Source organism: Somniosus microcephalus, chromosome 18 (genome assembly GCF_052327205.1).
Source record: "Somniosus microcephalus isolate GS21.2 chromosome 18, FLI_Smic_1.0, whole genome shotgun sequence".
NCBI lineage: Eukaryota > Metazoa > Chordata > Chondrichthyes > Squaliformes > Somniosidae > Somniosus > Somniosus microcephalus.
Window position 1 is genome coordinate 48,979,561 of NC_141004.1, and position 19,037 is coordinate 48,998,597.

General features: G+C 47.1%; 1 protein-coding gene across 8 annotated transcripts in view; it reads left to right on the plus strand.

Moving 5' to 3' along the window:
• The window catches only part of LOC147105264 (neuron navigator 1-like), a 632,986-nt gene that overhangs the window by 490,893 nt on the left and 123,056 nt on the right, over positions 1-19,037 (plus strand). For 5 of the 8 annotated variants that reach the window (XR_015081721.1, XM_086011440.1, XM_086011443.1 and 2 more), the window contains 5 exons: positions 1,039-1,091; positions 4,730-4,753; positions 5,110-5,187; positions 11,577-11,660; positions 18,827-18,938. Coding sequence is in view for 7 of the 8 variants with exons in the window: in XM_086011440.1 (XP_085867566.1) it covers positions 1,039-1,091; positions 4,730-4,753; positions 5,110-5,187; positions 11,577-11,660; positions 18,827-18,938 (351 nt within the window). In the remaining variant the exon portion in view is untranslated. The remainder of the gene's footprint in view (positions 1-1,038; positions 1,092-4,729; positions 4,754-5,109; positions 5,188-11,576; positions 11,661-18,826; positions 18,939-19,037) is intronic. The other 3 variants (XM_086011441.1, XM_086011444.1, XM_086011446.1) reach the window with 1 other exon arrangement.

Genomic DNA, 19,037 nt, shown 5'->3' on the forward strand with positions numbered 1-19,037 from the left:
CGAACCCCTAGATGTCTCTATTGATCTATACTCTTCATTGCCTTTCCAGTACATGCAAACTCCCATTGTTGTTTTGCCTCCTAAAATATATTGCCATGTTAAATTGCGTCTGCCATCCATTGTAAAGTGCTTTGGGATGTCCTGAGAATGCAGTAAGGTGCACTATGTGAAAAATATTCTTCTAATCTCTACCATTATGCTTTTAGTGCTAATCCTGTGTTCACACACTTAATTCAGTAAGTGTCAAATTTTAATTTCTCCTGGAAGTAGTGCCTTTAAATACATTTTTTGCTGGATCTATTTATTTTACAGCATAGTGCTGATTTCAACAAAATGTGGGCTCTCTCAGCTTTCAGCAACAGATTGTAGCTTGAATTAGTCATATTGCAGAACTGGCATTGCTGATCCCAGCAAATGGTTAAAAGCTTAAAACTGATATACTGCTTCAACCATTTTAATTTTAACTATCTTAACCAATTTGAGCCTGTGTTTGATGCAATGTTGTCCTCTCTTGTTATCGTACTACATCAAGGTTCATCTCACTGAGGAAGATATTCCTGTGTTAAACTAACATTTCTCCACTTGTCAATTATACATTGGGACAGCTTTCCTCTTGGAGAGGGGAGGGTAGGAAATATTGATGTCCATCTCACTCCTCCAAATTGCAAATCTTGTCAGTCAAGTCATGCATTGAAAGCACTCATGGGAGAAATGGACAACAAACTCTTTCTTGGCCGGAGGCTGTGTGAGGTGGTGAACAGCACACAGTAGAAAGAAACGGGCAGAGAATATCTAAAGAAAACTAGCATTTGTCCAATAAAGAGCTGATGGTGTAACTGATGTTTGCAATCTGGAGGGTTCGGTGACGCTGGGAATAGGATTGTCTTTGAGAAGTGTGACTGGATTTTATTATTGTGATGTGCATCAATGTAAACAGTGATACATAGGGAAATGTGTTGTTTCTATTTGTAGATGTAAATGTATTTTAATGCAGCAATCACAAATTACTTATCTTAATTTGAAAAACTATTTTTGCAGTTCATGGCTCAGTGCTTTCACTTGCCTCCACCACATCATCTGTTCATTCCACGGTAAGTCTTGGTTTTTCTTTTTTTTAAATTCTAGAAAAAATTTTAGTGGCAGCTTTACATCTCTGACTTTAAATGTATGTGTATTGGGAAATGTATATGATGTTTAGTTAATGTGGTTTTGAGAATACAATAGATAAAGTAATTGCATGTTTTTGTTTTGTGTTCTCCCCAATCAATATTCTATTTAAAATTCTATACATTGTGCTGAAGAGCGGAATAATTTCATGGACTGTCAGTCTCCTTAAAATCTATATTCCTAATCAGTCCGCTCTGTATCTAAAGCTGGTTCAGCGCCTTAATATAGGAACAAGATCTGAGCAGCTCTGTGTTGCCTGCTATGCATACAACACTGCAATGCTTTGTAGATTGGTTTCCCCGGTGATGAAGAATTGAACAAGCCTGGCTACCCATGGCTGCAATTACCACAGTTCATGGAATCATACAGCACAGAAGAAGACCATTCGGCCCACCGTCTGTGTCGGCTCTTTGGTAGAGCTAGCCAATTCGCCTCACTCCCCTGCTCTTTTCCCATAGCGCTGAAAATGTCTCCTTTTCATGTATATATCCAAATCCCTTTTGAAAGTTACTCTTGAATCTGCTTCTATCACCCTTTCAGGTAGTGCATTCCAGATCAAATTCTCCTCATTTCCCTTCTTGGATTTTTGCCAATTATCTTCAATCAGTGTCCTCTGGTTACTGAAGCACCTGCCAGTGGAAACAGTTTCTCCCTATCTACTCCATCAAAACCCCTCCTAATTTGGCATACCTCTATCAAAGCTCCCCTTAACCTTCAGCGGATCATCCTCCGCCATTTCCGCCACCTCCAGCGTGATCCCACCACCAAACGCATCTTCCCTTCACCTCCCCTTTCAGCATTCCGTAGGGACCGCTCCCTCCACGACACTCTAGTCCACTCCTCTACCACCCCCAGCACCCCTTCCCCTTCGCCCGGCACCTTCCCGTGCAAGCGCAGGAGATGCAACACATGCCCTTATACTTCCCCCCTTCCCACTGTCCAGGGCCCCAAACACCCCTTCCAGGTGAAACAGCGATTTACTTGTACTTCTTGCAATTTAGTATACTGTATTCACTGCTCACGATGTGGTCTCCTCTACATTGGGGAGACCAAACGCAGATTGGGTGACCGTCTTGCGGAACACCTCCGTTCAGTCCGTAAGGGGGACCCCGAGCTCCCGGTGTCCTGTCACTTTAATTCACCGCTCCATTCCCACTCGGACCTCACCGTCCTCGGCCTCTTGCATTGTTCCACTGAAGCTCAGCGTAAGCTCGAGGAACAGCACCTCATCTTTCGATTAGGCACTTTGCAGCCTTCCGGACTCAACATCGAGTTCAACAATTTTAGATCATACCCTCGGCCCCCATCACATATATATATTTTCTTTTTTTTTCTCTTCCCTCCCACATGGCAGCTGTCCTTCATTCTGGCAGCACAATTCACACCCCATCTAGAGCCATCCTTTGTTCCTTAACCTGTCCCATTACCACCTCCTCTCGCCTTGAATATCTCTTAATGTCTCTCAGTGTCTCTTAATCTCTCTTGCTTTCTATCCCATCATTGACCTTCCCTTTTGTTCTTTCATTCCCTCCCCCTTTTCCCAGCCCCTAAACCTGCTTTCCATTTCCTGCTTTTTTCCAGTTCTGACAAAAGGTCATCGACCTGAAACGTTAACTCTGTTTCTCTCTCCACGGATGCTGTCCTGGCCTGCTGAGTTTTTCCAGCGTTTTCTCTTGTTATCTCCCCTTAACCTTCTCTGCTGTAAGGAAAAAATCACAGTTGTGCTGCATTTCCTTTCCACTAGGAGAGGAGATACAAAGGGATGGGAAATTCTGCCTCCAGGAAAGAACAATGCAGAATAGTGTCAGCCAATGTCTGAGATTTGGAGACACTGAATGCGGTTGACCACTCGTAGTCATTTTTAAATCTTCCACTGGCTATTGTGACTCCCAGTAGTGAGCCACTCCACTTTAATGGAGAGGCGAATTGATGCTACCCATCTTGTTACAGTACAAGCTAACTTCCTACCAGCTATGGATAGTTTTCTAGACCACACAGATACGCTGTTCTCGCTAAAGGTTGTGCAGAATGGTGATCATGCGAGGAGAATAACATTTTGTTGTTTAATTAAAAAAACATATTTCAATTCAATTTCAATTTCAATTTTATTTGTCACATAACCAAATACAACAAGTGAAATCCAGTCAGTGAAATGCTTTTTTCTTAACGAGCCGAGCGCACCAAGCAGCAAAGGCCACTTAGCTGCCTGGTGCGCACGGAGCCCGCAAGGACAGCAGCCATCTTCATCGGCGCCATCACAATAGGGTCCGCTCTCGCCTCGCTCCGCCTTTCCCGCACTCCTGCCCGACAATAGTCCTCAGCTCCAAGTCTTCCTCCGCAAAGTCAAGGTGGCGTCTGACCTGTTTACTGTGGCGACTCGAGGGAACATGCTCTGTCGTGGGTTGACCTTGCTGGTTCAAATCGAGATCCTGCGGTCGAGCGACCTTGTCAATATCCAAAGAATCCTGACTTGATGTGGCAGAAGTAATACTGGATCGAGATGAGGTACTGGTTGAGCGGATGTCTGCATCGCTGACAGTTGCAGCTGATCCTGTTCTCCTATGCTGACGGGACACAGAAGGTTTAATATCTTGTGTCATGGCACTGGTCTGGCGTGCTGCTTCGTCCATACTGAGGGAGGCTTGTTCCAGTTGGGCAGTGATAGCATCCAGTGAAAAGTTGGTGTGCAAAGATTTTGGGCTTCTTACTGAAGAAGAGCCCTTTAAGCTACCCCTGCTTGGAGGATGTTCGAGTGACAGATTGTTTCTGAGCAGGTTTGACTTCCTTGCTGTGCATCTTACCAGGCACCTCCTCCTTGAGAGATTTTTTCACAACACTGTCTTGTCTGGAAGGTTCTTTACTGATGTTGCTGAGTTCCTGTTCCATAGAGCAGAGATCTGCCATGAGAGCGTCCAGATCCACTCCATCTCCCTGTCATCTCTGCCATGTGGTCCCATGCAGACGGTCGCCGTATTGCTTTGTTTGGAGAAAAAAAATGACAGTTTAAACTAGAACTAATTATCTCAAAGTAGCTCACTTTGTCAGACAAGGATTCCATGCTATTTATTTATTCATCCTTAGATGAACTTTAAATGGCCCCAAATTCCACAAGCAAAATGGGCACCTGTGTCTCCATTTTATTATCACTGTCTGAGAAACACCAGTTAAGTTTGTATAATTATCTTGTGTGTAATGTGGCAAAAGAATTACAGTGCAAAAAATGTCAATATAGAGACTGCAGCGCAGAGATAAGAGCGTGACAGTCTGCTCAAAGAAAGGGTACCTTTCCTACAGTTCGATAAACTGAACCAATTTTTGTTGGTTTTGTGTACTGAAACATTTGATGTGTGGAAATGTAGGATATTGACTCTGCTGTCGGTTTTCTTAATTTACTGAGCTACAGAATATGATCAGAAGAATGAAAGGGACTTGAATGTTTCCTTTCAGTATCTATTTAGTACTATTGCACACCAGTTTAGATGGAAGGTGACATTTAGAAGGTTTCTGCATTATTCATTAATTTGTAGGTTTGAAAATAATGTTTCATTTGTACTTCTTGTAGAGTGAAGACAAGGTCCAGGGCGAGGTATGAATATTTGAAGATTTATTGATTTGTCTCAGTGCAGTGTGGCAGTTAATGGACATTTTGTTAATTAGAATATTTGGTTAAATGTATGTCTACTCAAGAATAGATACATTCCTACTCATCCTTATCGTGTACTGAAATCAGTTGAAACTCAACGTTCAGCTTTGTGTGCTCCATTATGGCTGCAATTTATATCAGTCTGGGGCACTGACAAGACACCTTATTGGTAATTAGAATCGGTACACTTATTGGTGTTTGCTTAATAAAATGGATGTTTTACATTCAGAGGCTTCCACTATATGTGGTAACTGCAATGCTATAAACAATTTGAGTTAAAGTAGAATTCTTTGTTACAGCAAATTCGCAAACTACGTAGGGAACTTGAATCCTCACATGACAAGGTTTCCGCACTTACATCACAACTATCTACTAATGTAAGTTGTTTCTTTGTACTTTCTTCACGGTGACAGGCATAAATCAACACCCTATTTAGTACAACACATCTGTTATTGCTTTTCTGTTGAAAGAAGTGTGATAATGACTAAAGTCATGAAACAGTGCATGACGAGGAATATTCAGAGTCATGGCTGGCTTTTCATGATTGATGCCAGTATCGGCAAAACTAACCAGGAACACCATCCATATCTGTAATTTAGCGTGAGATTGAGTTAACAAAAATAAATAGGCATTGGTAATGAAGAACAACGAATGGAGAATGTAGCAGTTGATGAACACACTGGGGCCAGTGTTCCTTGAGCATGTTTTGTGCCTAACAGAAATGAGCTGACCTCAACAACAACAATAACTTGTATTTATATAGTGCCTTTAACGTAGCAAAACGTCCCAAGACACTGCACAGGAGTATTTTAAGACAAAAAATTTGACACCGAACCACATAAGGATAAATTCATGCATGTGACCAAAAGCTTGGTCAAAGAGGTAGGTTTTAAGGAGCGTCTTAAAGGAGGAAAGAGAGGTAGCGAGGCGGAGAGGTATAGGCAGGGAATTCCAGAGCTTAGGGCCTAGGCAACAGAAGGCACCTCACACAACAATGCAATGTCAGCATGTAGTGCATGATACTCCATGAGCATAAAGGGAGTCGTGAGTCAAACTATTCGACGCAGTAGCTAGTGAAGGGTTGATGTTGCCTTTTGACCATCAGATTTTAAAAAAAAAACTAGTGGTAAATAAAGTCCCCAGAGAATAATAAGCCATTGGGGTCCAGGGAAATGGTGGGGCAAGGTAATGGTGGCCCCATATAAAGGAGAGGCAATAAATAATAAAAATTTGCTCATCTTCGCATTTCTCCCACACCAAATGGACACTAAGGCCTCGATTTTAACTGAGCTGTGGAGGCGGGCTTGGAGGCGTGCAGGGGGTTAAAATCGCAAAAACTGGCGGGCGGGACCCCCCCCGGCCTGGTTCCTGACTCCCAGCCATTTTTACTCAGGCGTGTCTGATGGTCCCGAATCCGTCCCGCATCCAACAGGCGAGACTGGTCTTTAAGGCCCTTATTCACCACTAAATGGCCTCTATAATGACATTTTAACAGTCCCTTGCACTTTTAACCCTTTTCCCATGTAAAACACACCTGGTGGGAATCACGACTGTGAAACCTGGCAGGAGCACTATTGGCTTGCTGACTATCAGCTGCAGGTCAACCATTAAAGAGGAGATTTGATCAGCCATCATTTGCAGGTGGCAGGATTTTTTGTCTCAGGCCTGGGACAACTTTTATCAGGCTTAACCACACCTGTGGAACATTGGAGCCTCACACACATCTCCAGTGTGAACTCCTGGGAAACCCCTCTCGCCACCTTCACTCAGCGCTTCCTCAACGGAGGCATATGCCAGAAGCATGGGAGCCATTTTTTTCCTTCCCTTCTGGGCATTAGAGGAGCTCGAGCACCAGGCGCGGCAGCAGCAGAACCAGGAACAACAGCAGCAGGAGCGACCGGCTGCTGCTCACCCACCTGAGGCAGCGCCTGGAAGCCCGTCGGCGCAGGAGATAACCCCCAAACAGGGTCTACAGACACAGGGTCAGCTACCTCAATATGACTGAGCAGCAGTGCTAAATGCGGCTCTGACTTTCGCGAGAGGTAGTGACTGATATCTGCGCAATGCTACAGCAAGACCTGCTACCCAGAGGACCAGGTGGACACTCCTTACCAGTGGCCATCAAAGTCACCACCGCACTCAACTTTTTTGCCTAAGGCTCATTCCAGGGATCATCAGCAGACATCAGCGGCATTTCCCAGGCGGCCGCACACATTTGCATCACGCAGGTAACCAATGCCCTCTTTGTCCTTGCGCACAATCACATCCATTTCACCAAGGATCGCGTAAGTGTGACGGCGCGAGCGGTTGGATTAGCTCATCTGGCAGACTTTCCAAGGGTGCAGGGTGTCGTTGACTGCACACATGTGGCCCTTAGGGCACCCCATCGCAATCCAGGTATTTTTGTCAACCGCAAGGGCTTCCACTCCCTTAACATTCAGCTGGTATGTGACCACAAGAAGGAGATTTTGCATGTTTGTGCCATGTACCCTGGCAGTTGCCATGACTCCTTCATACTGCGCCAGTCTAGTGTGCCTCCGCTATTCAGGCCACCAGACCAACTTCACGGATGGCTACTTGGAGACAAGGGCTATCCCGAGGACTTGGCTAATGACGCCGTTGAGGAGGCCAGCCAACAAAGTTGAGGAGCTCTACAACTCCAGCCACATTTCCACCAGATCCATTATCGAGCAAACCATCGGTTTGCTGACTATGCGCTTCAGATGCCTGGATAGATCAGGTGGAGCCCTACAGTACTCAGCAGCCAGGGTCTCCAGAATCGTCATGGTTTGCTGTGCACTTCACAACATGGCACAACGTCGTGGCTTGCAGATTCCTGAGGACCAAGTGGCTCCTCACATACCCTCCTCAGATGATGATTAGGAGGAGGAGGAGGGCGAAAACGACCATCCTGCAGAGGACCAACAACCAGCGGCAGCTTTACGCCAGAACATTGCTGCCCGGGATGCAAGGAACGCATTCATCCTGGCCAGATTTGCTTAGCCTAGACAATCAAGCACTTTTGCCTCACAGCTTCTTATCTGAGCATCGACAGTGGCCAAGACCCTGCGGATTCCTAGCTATTTGTCCAGCATACTGACAATTGCAAGAAATCCTAAGCCCTCAATGTGAAAGTCCCATTCGCGAAATGACACACGCCACAAATACAGCAGCAGCCATACTATCAGAGATTTTATTGACAGAATTCATCTGATGGCTTTTTTTAACAATACATAAAATTTCACCCAAGTGACTACCCTTGTGACTACTTGTGCTTTATTTTCCTCTTACACGTGCTCCTACGTAGTGGTTCCCCTGTGGCTTCAGCAGATGTGGAGGCCCCTTGCTCACTTTCCTGCTGCTACTGTCTCAACACCTTTGGCGGGCGTCCTCTGGGGTGGCGAGCCTGTGAGGGCTCAGCAACAGTCTACTGCTCCTGCGACTGTGCAGGGGTTGAGACGTCTATCTCACTTGGGTGTGGACTCCGGTGGGGTTCTGACCGAGGGCTCTGCAGTGGCATGGAAGTGTGAGCGCCTGGAGAGGAACCCCCACTTCCTTGAGGTCTGCCACCAACCTCCCTCTCATGGGTCAGCTTCCTCTCCGCGCCTGCAAGTGGTTGGAGAACACCTTGCTGCACATCAGGGGGGCCATGGGGACCCGTATCTGCAATGGCAGTCCTACTCAGAAGGACTTCCATGAAGGTCTGGTTTCTATGTTCAATAGATGCCCATCGCTCCTCAAGAGATGTCATTCTATTCTGAACACTCACCATGTTTTCCATACCCTGGCGATTAACCTCCTCCATGGCCAGCAGCAATCATTTCCATGTAGGTAGCCATCCTTTCCGTGTTCATGCGTTCATGCGCCAATGACTCCACAAAGGCTCTGCTCATGTTCGCTATGGACTCCTCCATTCGCTCCACACTCGCAGCGACCCTAGAGACAAAACCTGCCAGAGACTCCTGCATCTGTGCATGGAGTTCCATCACCTCTGATCTTATGGATGGACCCAGAGGCAGAGGGTCGACATGCAGCTGAGCCGAGCTGGCAGAGTCCTGCGCCCTCCAACGAGGACTCTCCACTGCTGTCCCTGTCTCCACAATCTGATGATGCTCACTTGTGAGCTGTGATGCACCAGGTGACAACACTACTCTATGTCCCGAAGGTCCCACCGTGGTGTGAGTGTCTGCGCTGGTGCTGGGTGCGCTTATTTCTGCTGACACTGTGCCCTCAGAGGTTGCAGCTTCCTCTGAGGAGTCTGGAAGCTCAGGCTCTTCCTCCTGGACAGTTGGGATGGGGGCTCTCGATGGTCCTGTGGGGGAGTAAAGGAAAGAGTTAGAGATGTGAGGTCAAGGTTACATGCACTATGCATATTGCAGATGATCATAAGTCCATCTGTTAGTGCTTCAGAATCATTATCAGCGACTCATGCAATGTCAATGAGAGAGATGGAAAACTATTCTGTCACCAGCTTGCTGTGATGCACCCGTCTGTCCGTCCCCAACGTGCGCATCTTTTTCAACCCCGACAATTTCCAGGACGGCTTCCTCCCAGGGGGTGAGCTGGGCTAATGATGGTGGCCCTCCTCCTGTCCTCGCTCTTTCCCTTTTATTGTGAGCTCTCTTTTCCTGCAATGAGGGAGACAAGTGGAGGTTGAGTGAGAATGAAGGAGTGAGTGTAGAGATTGCATAGCATCGATACTTAGAGAGAGACAAAGATGGAGTGAGGTTGCAAGACCAAGGGCCCTCCCTGTGTGTTGTCAGTTGTGTTCAAAGCATCAGAGTGATAGGGAGTGTGAGGGCTGCATGGTGGAATAGTTATGTGACTGAGCATAGAGAGAGAGGGAATGGGTAAGGGTGCATGGATGTGAGTGTCAAGTGGGATGCGGAGGAAGAGATTGCTAAAGCTGAGTGCTGGTGAGGAAAGGCAATGGGGATCAGATTGAGGGTGATGGAAACTTCATACTTTTCCAGTGCATTGAAGGTCGTGGAATCTTTTCCTGCACTGCATCCAGGTGCGCCGTGTGACCCCCAAGGAGTTGACTTCCCCAGCCACCTGTATCCACACAGCCTTGGTCTGACTGGGAGGCCTCTTCCTCCCTGATGAAGGGAACAGGACCTCCCTGTGGGCCCTAGCCCCATCCACCAATGCCTGTAGTGCTGCCTCGTCAAACTTAGGAGCTGCTCGGCCTCCCGCTGGCCATTTTACGGCAGGTTCCTGTGCCATCAAATGGAGAAAGCTTGGCAGTCTGCAGAAGAAGCAAGGCTTGCTGTGGACCTTAAATGCAGCAGCAATGATGACATCATCGGAGGGGACTTTCAGTCATGAGAAACCCATTTGCAAAGGCTTCCCACACGTTGGAAATCAATTGGCCAATTGAGTTAAAATTGCATCAATCTCCCACATCATTTAGATTCGTGTGGGAAACACGAAATTCGGGGAACACGCCAATAGCCCGCAGCTGAGTTAAAATGGGGGCCTAAATATTTTGCGTGCCACTGAAATACTCTAACTGCATTACGGGGAAACGTCCTAATTTAAATATTTTCTGCTATCTTAATGGGCCTCGTGCATACCCTGTGCACATGATCCCAATGCTTCAATCCCTGGGCAATTGCATTGGTTGCAGAGTAGGTCTTGAAGCTCCAGGGCCAATCATAAGGAGAACGCATTAGGCCCTCCTCATTGCATTATTTCACTGTGTTCTTTAATGTTTTGGATCTACGTTTGAATCTAGTTCAGACTGATGAAATGAAAGCTGATCATTCTTTCTGTCAATTGTAGGGGTCCTATATGAATTAACATTTAGCCTCCAGCCGCCCAATTTTATAGGTCGGACATGCGCTCCTTGCCAACTTCCTGGACTTCTTTGTCAGCAAGCGGCATGCTAATAATCACACCCAGCCATTAAAATCAGCCGTGCCTCCCTGCTGCCGCTCCCAGATAACTCGCTAGGCCGCATTCCCACCCAGGCGGTAAAATTGGTGCCTTACCTAAGTAGCCATTTTTCATCTCTGCCTGAAAGATGATTGTCATGGGGCTCTTGCACCATGAAGGACAATCCCAGCCTAAATACTCCTGTTCTCACTCGAGATGCAAACACTTTGCAGTTAGGACCGAGAACCCGTGGTGATTTTTCTAGTCGCTAGCCCAGGGAAGCTGAAATCAATTGGCAAAAGGTGCTGCCTCAGCTGAAATCAGGCAAATTAGTACAGACCAGGAATTGAACCTGTGACCTTCTGGTCAGCACGTCATAGTGCCTTTACTTTGTTTTATTGGATTTTTTCAACATTAAACACATTTACAACATCGTGATTATTCCTTTGTACCATACAATCACTCCTTTATCAGTCTTTAGCTACAGAAATGAAAGTCATCATTAAAGACATTAACAACATCGCTATTATTCTGTTATACTGTACAGTCTTTCCTTTTACCATTTATTAGCTTCGGAAATTAAAGTTCAATAAAGCCCATGACCTATATTAATCTATTGAACTTCAAAAACTGGCCAAAAAAGTGTCTTTATTCAGTTGGCTATCAGAGGAGCTGCACTTTTCGAGCACTTAAAATATATAAAACTGTAATTTTTAATTTGTTTGCTTTGTAATAAGAAATTAAATTAGTACGAGTTGGAACAGATGTAATTCTAAAACAAAAATGTATCTTTTGTGTAAATGTTTTTGAACATTTGTGAATGTGCTTTTAAAATGGACAAAGTCAAAAAAGTTGTCTCCTTACTTAGTATTTTCCTCCTAATTTTTAGTCTCATCTTGTGGCAGCATTTGAGCAGAGTTTGACTAATATGACATCTCGTCTGCAGAACCTTGCCGTGACAGCAGAGCAAAAGGTCAGTGAGAACCAAATTTGGATGCTTTTGAAATCTAATCTGAGACGAAATAAATTCAGATCTCAATAAAGTACCAGGTTCATGACATCCATTTTGAAGGGGAGGATAATGAAGCTAGTGATATAATGAGATAATAATCACACTACTGTTTGAAGGAAGCCTACACCAGGTCATACTGTTGTCACATGTTGCCAAGTTCTACATTGCTAAGGTACATAATGATCTCAGTCAAGTAATCATGTGTGGGAGTATAATGATAAAGAAAAAAAATCAATGGAAAATTGCCATCTGTTCTAGCGTATTGACAGATGGTGCATAGCAGGAGTTTCTGCTATAACAGGGTAAGTAATACAGAAGAAGATTCATTGCAATAATGATATTTTGGATGCTGTGTGAAGGTGGCATTTATGAGTGAGGAGCAGCAAGGCAAATTCTGATATTAGTATGAAAATAGAAAACTCTAAGGAGCTGCAGTGTACTTCAGAAGGGAGAAGGTAAGCACCTCCAAGTAATGTAGCAGCCTAAATGCTTCCTAAACCCTGGTATGCTTGTAGATTGGAAACATGGCACATTTGTATATTCCAATACACTGACCAATATGACTGAGTTTCTTCAATTTAGGCCCTTTGAAAGGATAATGTCGTTCAACAATCTTGTAAACTTAGGCTAACAGAATTTTTAAAAAGGATTAACTTCTCCTTTTTTCACCACCCCCCCCTCAAACAAGGACAAGGGAAAGGCAGATACAAGAATGATGCAGATTCATCCATTTGTTGGCCAAAAACTATATGGCCCAGATATTCCGATCGCAGGCCTCCCACGGGCGGAGGCCTGCGATCCGGAAAGATCTGCGCCCTTACCCGAGGGCTCCCGGGAGACGCACAGTTCCGATGCTGGGCTTCTCCAAACTGCCGGTGCGCAGGGCCCACGTATCCCAGAGGCGCATGTAGTTCGCAGCGTCCCTGGGATCACGTGGGCCATGGGGAGCCAATCAAAGAAGGGAATCTCCCTTCATACATTTGACAGGAAGACCTGTCAAATATATGAATGCAGATCATCCCCAAAACATAGTAAAAATTTTAATTGCATTTTTAAAAAAAATCACATTTTTAAAATGACTTGAAAGTCCAATAAATTAACTATTTTAAACAAAACTTTAAATTTTTGAAAAAAATAATTAGTTTTTTATGGGGCTAACAATAAACTTACCTTTTTTTAAAGTATTTTTAAAATGATAAATCAGTGGAATTTTTTTTTTTACTTTTTTCAACTCTTATCCTGGTAAAAGCAGGCCTTACGCCAGCTTTTTCCAGGCGCAAGAATTGTAAGGGTGTGATGAAATATTTCCATTCATCACTGCCTGTGACTGAGATCGGTTTCAGTGTCATTTCCCTTCCCCCAGACCTCATTGTATTGTGTACTGGAATGTGCTGTATTGTATACTGGAATGTGCTGTGTGTAGGGCTCCGCCCATACCTGGCCCCGTTTGTAAGCTAGCTTCAGTCTAGCCCCAATCTCCAGAAGGACGACATCTCTCTCGCTTACGTGTTTCGTTCTAAGTTAATAAAAGCCTTGTTTTGTTCTGCTACCTTCGAGTCTCGGAATTATTGAGGCACATCAATTTTATTAACTTATTTTTTCAACACTATGGATCAACTCCTGAAACCCGAACGTTTGGATTTGGATCAACATGCTCCGGACGCATCAGCACGCTTCGGACACTGGTTTGAGTGTATGGAATTCTTCCTGGACAATTCCGCAGCTGTCAAAGACGCTACGGACGCTGCAAGGATGAGACTCGGAATTCTGCGGAATTGGGTAAGCCACCGGGTTTACCCCCTCATCCAAGACGCCGAGACGTACCTGGCCGCCTGCGACATCTTAAAGGCGCATTACCAGCAGCCTACGAATGAGGTGTATGCTAGGCACCTGCTTGCCACCCGCGCACAGCGACCTGGGGAATCGGTGGAGGAGTTCCTAAGCACCCTGAAAATGCTTGGCAAAGACTGCAAGTGCCGAGATGTAAAAGCCGCGGTGTACACTGACGAGCTTGTTCGCGATGCCTTCATCACAGGCCTCAGCTCCACTTACATCCGGCAAAGACTGCTGGAAAAAACGGGGTTGGACCTGAAACAGGCTGCGGACACCGCACGATCCCTGGATGTGGCCCAGAGAAACTCGGACGCCTACTCTTCAGCCCGCGCCGTCCACGTGTGCACCGAGGGCGCCGCCATCTTGGAAGGCATCTTCCCCGCCCAACAGCCCGACACCGGCTGGGCCCCGCTCTCCCCCCAGAAGCCCTACGACAGCCGCGACGCGTCAGGGACCCAACTGCTACTTCTGCGGGCAGCCAAAGCACACCAGAAACCTGTGCCCGGCGAAAGGCACCACCTGCTTTAAGTGCGGTAAGAAGGGGCACTTCGGGAAGGTGTGCAGAGGGAACCCCGCCAGAAAACCCGCCACCGCCGCGTGTGCGCCGTGGGAGCGGCCATCTTGGACGCCATCTTGCCCGACCTCGTGGTGTCCGCCATCTTGTGAGCAGACAGCGTGGACGCCATCTTGTATCGATCAGGGCCCTACAGTGGCATCGGTCACAGTGGACCAGACCAGGCCGCACCCGCTATCCAGATCAATGGTGGACATCGAGGTAAACGGGTGCCGGGTTAAATGCTTAATTGACAGTGGAAGCACGGAGAGCTTTATCCACCCAGAACTGGCACAACAACTCTCCCTAAAGGTGGTCCCTACTCAGGGTACCATCTCTATGGCTGATAAAACCCAGACATCGACCATTCTGGGTTACTGCACGGTACAATTGTGCGTTAACGGAACTGTATATGATAATTTTAAAGTATTAATCATGAAGAACCTATGTGCGAGCGTGATCTTGGGCCTGGATTTCCAGTGCAACCACCAAAGCATCACGCTCAAGTACGGTGGGTCCCAGCCGCCCCTCACAGTGTGCGGTCTGGCTACCCTGAAGGTAAAGCCGCCTTCGCTATTCGCGAACCTTACCCCTAACTGCCGGCCAATAGCGACCAAAAGCAGGAGGTACAGCTGGGAGGACAGGCGGTTTATCGCGACCGAGGTAGACAGGCTCCTGAAAGAGCGCATTATTGAACGCAGCAACAGCCCGTGGCGCGCCCAAGTGGTAGTGGTAAGGGGTAGCGAGAAGAAACGGATGGTGATCGACTATAGTCAAACGATCAACAGGTACACCCTACTAGACGCCTACCCGCTACCCCGCATATCAGAAATGGTGAACCAAATCGCCCAATACCGGGTGTTCTCCACCATCGACCTCAAGTCAGCGTACCACCAGCTCCCTATCAGACCAGAGGACCGCCCGTACACCGCCTTCGAGGCGAACGGACGCCTCTACCAATTCCTCAGAGTCCCCTTTGGGGTGACGAATGGGGTCTCGGTCTTCCAGAGGGAGATGGACCGCATTGTCGATGACCACCACTTGCAGGCAACCTTCCCCTACCTCGACAACGTCACCATCTGCGGTCACAACCAGCAGGATCACGACTCGAACCTCGAGAGGTTCCTGAAAACCGCACAAAAACTCAACCTCACCTACAACGAGGACAAGTGCGTTTACAACACCACGCGCCTCTGCATACTAGGCAGCGTAGTGGAGAATGGGGAAATCGGACCAGACCCCGACCGATTGCGCCCCCTACGGGAGCTGCCCCTGCCCAACACTCCCAAAGCCCTGAAAAGATGCCTGGGGTTATTTTCTTATTATTCCCAATGGGTCCCCAACTACTCCGACAAAGCCCGCCCCCTCTTGAAAGCATCCTCTTTCCCGCTCTCTGCTGAGGCCCACGCCGCCTTCAAAAGCATTAAGCAGGATATTGAGCGGGCCACGCTACAGGCAGTGGACGAGAACACTCCATTTCAAGTGGAAAGTGATGTGTCTGACTTCGCCTTGGCGGCCACCCTCAACCAGGCGGGGCGGCCCGTAGCTTTCTTCTCGAGGACCCTCCAAGGGCCCGAGATCAGACACTCCTCCGTGGAAAAGGAGGCCCAAGCCATCGTGGAGGCAGTGCGCCACTGGCGCCACTACCTAGCCGGCAAACGCTTCACCCTACTTACCGACCTGCGGTCGGTAGCGTTTATGTTCAATAATAAACAGAGGGGGAAGATTAAAAATGATAAGATTCTTAGGTGGCGGATCGAGCTCTCCACCTTCGAGTACGACATCATTTACCGGCCAGGGGCCCTTAACGAATCCCCTGACGCCCTCTCACGAGGGATGTGTGCCAGCGCCACCGGGGATCGGCTACAGACCCTCCACAACGACCTCTGCCACCCAGGGGTCACGCGGCTGTTCCACTTCATAAAGTCCCGTAACTTACCCTACTCGATTGAGGAAGTTCGGTCCCTGACCAGGAACTGCCGCACTTGCGCTGAGTGCAAGCCTCGGTTCTACCGCCCAGATAGAGCCCACTTAATCAAAGCTACACGGCCCTTTGAGCGGCTCAGCTTAGATTTCAAGGGCCCCCTCCCGTCCGTCGACCGCAATGTTTACTTCCTGAACATTGTGGACGAATACTCCCGGTTCCCATTCACCTTCCCCTGCCCAGACATGACCAGCGCCACGGTCATTAAATGCCTCAACAGCCTGTTCTGCCTGTTCGGTATGCCGAGCTACATCCATACGGATAGGGGGGCGTCCTTCATGAGTGAAGAGCTACGCCAGTACATGCTGTCCAGGGGGATCGCCACGAGCCGTACCACCAGCTACAACCCCCGGGGTAACGGCCAAGTGGAGCGAGAGAACGGGACAGTATGGAAAGCAGTCACTCTAGCTCTAAGGACCAAGGGCCTCCCTATCTCCCGCTGGCAGGAAGTCCTCTCGGATGTGCTCCACTCGATACGGTCGCTATTGTGTACGGCCACTAATACCACGCCTAATGAACGAATGTTTGTCTTTCCCCGGAAATCCACCTCAGGCATATCCATGCCGTCATGGCTCTCCACCCCAGGTCCGGTACTCGTGCGAAGGCATGTGAGGGGCCACAAGACGGACCCTCTCGTGGAGCCAGTACACCTACTCCACGCCAACCCCCAATACGCATATGTCCGGCACGCCGACGGAAGGGAGGACACCGTGTCCATAAAAGACGTCGCCCCAGCCGGCATCGACAACAACCACGGCAATAGCGGCAACGACGATCACAGCAACTCTTACCCACCCACTACTCTTTCATCACCCCCGGAAGAACACCGACCAACGGCACCCCCACCAACTACCCCTTCAACAACCCTGGTGGCACCCCCGGCAGAGACCCAGGAGGCTACCGGGGACACCCAGCCGACACCCGCGGCACCGCAACAGCCACGTCCGTCGCAGAGGACTATCAAACCCCCGAACAGACTAAATCTATAGAAGGGGTGAATGTGATGAAATATTTCCATTCATCACTGCCTGTGACTGAGATCGGTTTTAGTGTCATTTCCCTTCCCCCAGACCTCATTGTATTGTGTACTGGAATGTGCTGTATTGTGTACTGGAATGTGCTGTATTGTATACTGGAATGTGCTGGAATGTGCTGTGTGTAGGGCTCCGCCCATACCTGGCCCCGTTTGTAAGCTAGCTTCAGTCTAGCCCCAATCTCCAGAAGGACGACATCTCTCTCGCTTACGTGTTTCGTTCTAAGTTAATAAAAGCCTTGTTTTGTTCTGCTACCTTCGAGTCTCGGAATTATTGAGGCACATCAAAGGGTTTTCTGCGGGCGGAGGGTCTCCAAAAAGCAGAACTCTCCGCCCACAGAGGCCCTTCTCCCGGGCAGCCGGAGGATCTGTCAAGAGCAGAAATGCCGGTTTCCAGCGCATGCGCAGTGCATGCCTGAAACCGGCATTTCCGATGTCCCTACGGGTGAGTACACAGCGCGTACCCTCCCGTAGGGATCGGAATATCCAGCTCTATATAACTATCTGCAGTCTTCAGATGTTATATAACCTGTTAATATGTATCTAAAGATTTGTTTTAATTGAAACCAACCCATTCCTGAATCTTTTGTTTTCGTTCCACTGAGGACAGAAAACACCGTCTATTTTAATATTTTTATCCTTCAAAAAAAGACCATGCTTTAGCAGAGCACACAAAAAACATGTCTACCTTAACTTCTGTTACTCTTTTTCTGAGCTCATGCAAAGATTTAGTGGAAAAGAGACGCGAGGAGGCAGATGGCTCATGATTGGTCTGGAAACGGACCGAACCATGTTGATACCAATAATTCAGATATGCTCTCAAGGAATTCCCACTGAGTAACATGATTGGAACACATGTACCTCACTGTATTACAGAGCAAATAGAGAGCATACTGGGTTTCACAAAGGACAGCTAAAACTATGATGGTTTCTTTTTTTTTAAGTTATAAACATTTAAACTTCAGTCTATAAAGTCCGATGGATAAAAATCAATTGGAGCTAAATCTCAATATTATGCTACAATAAGATTCAGCACTAAATTCCAACATTTCTTTCTCATTACAACTGAATTACCAATGTAAAAATCATACTGAAATTTCAGCTAAGTCTGAAATTACTATATTTAAATTATCCCCAAACTGTGTGCAATAATTGGGTTCCTTACAGCACGGTGGCATAGTGGTTAGCACTGTTGTCTCACAGCGCCAGAGACCCGGGTTCGAATCCGGCCTCGGGCGACTGTCTGTGTGGAGTTTGCACATTCTCCCCGTGTTTGCGTGGGTTTTCTCCGGGTGCTCCGGTTTCCTCCCACAGTCCAAAGATGTGCGGGTTAGGTTGATTGGCTATGATAAATTGACCCTTAGTGTTAGGGGGATTAAATACGTGGGGTTACAGGGATAGGGTGGGATATGTGTTGGTGTAAGGGTTACGGGGATCGGGTGGGATATGTGTCGGTGCAGGCTCGATGGGCCGAAATGGCCTCTATCTGCACTGTGGGGTTTCTGTGATTCTGTGATTAATGCACTACACAGGTTTAGTTCAATTGAATATTAAAGCTACTGTCAGTATACCAGCCTTTCATTATTGCATACGCTATTTTTGATTATCTAAGATAGCATTTATTTACTAATACTATTTTCAGGTTAAATACTGTGAGCTATTTTGCTAAAGATTAAGTTCTTCCTTTGATGGTAATTACATTTTTTTGTCTTCACTTCGAACAGGATACTGAGTTATTTGATCTTAAAGAAACAATTGACATGTTGCACAAAAAGAATGCAGAAGCACAGGCTGTAATACAAGGAGCACTGAACACTCCCGACTTAACACCCAAAGGTAATTCTTGTTATGTTGGTATAAGAACTGGACAGCAGTTGCTCTTCAACCGTTGAACCTTAACTAGCGAAATGTTTGAACTTTCATGTTTCCTTACTT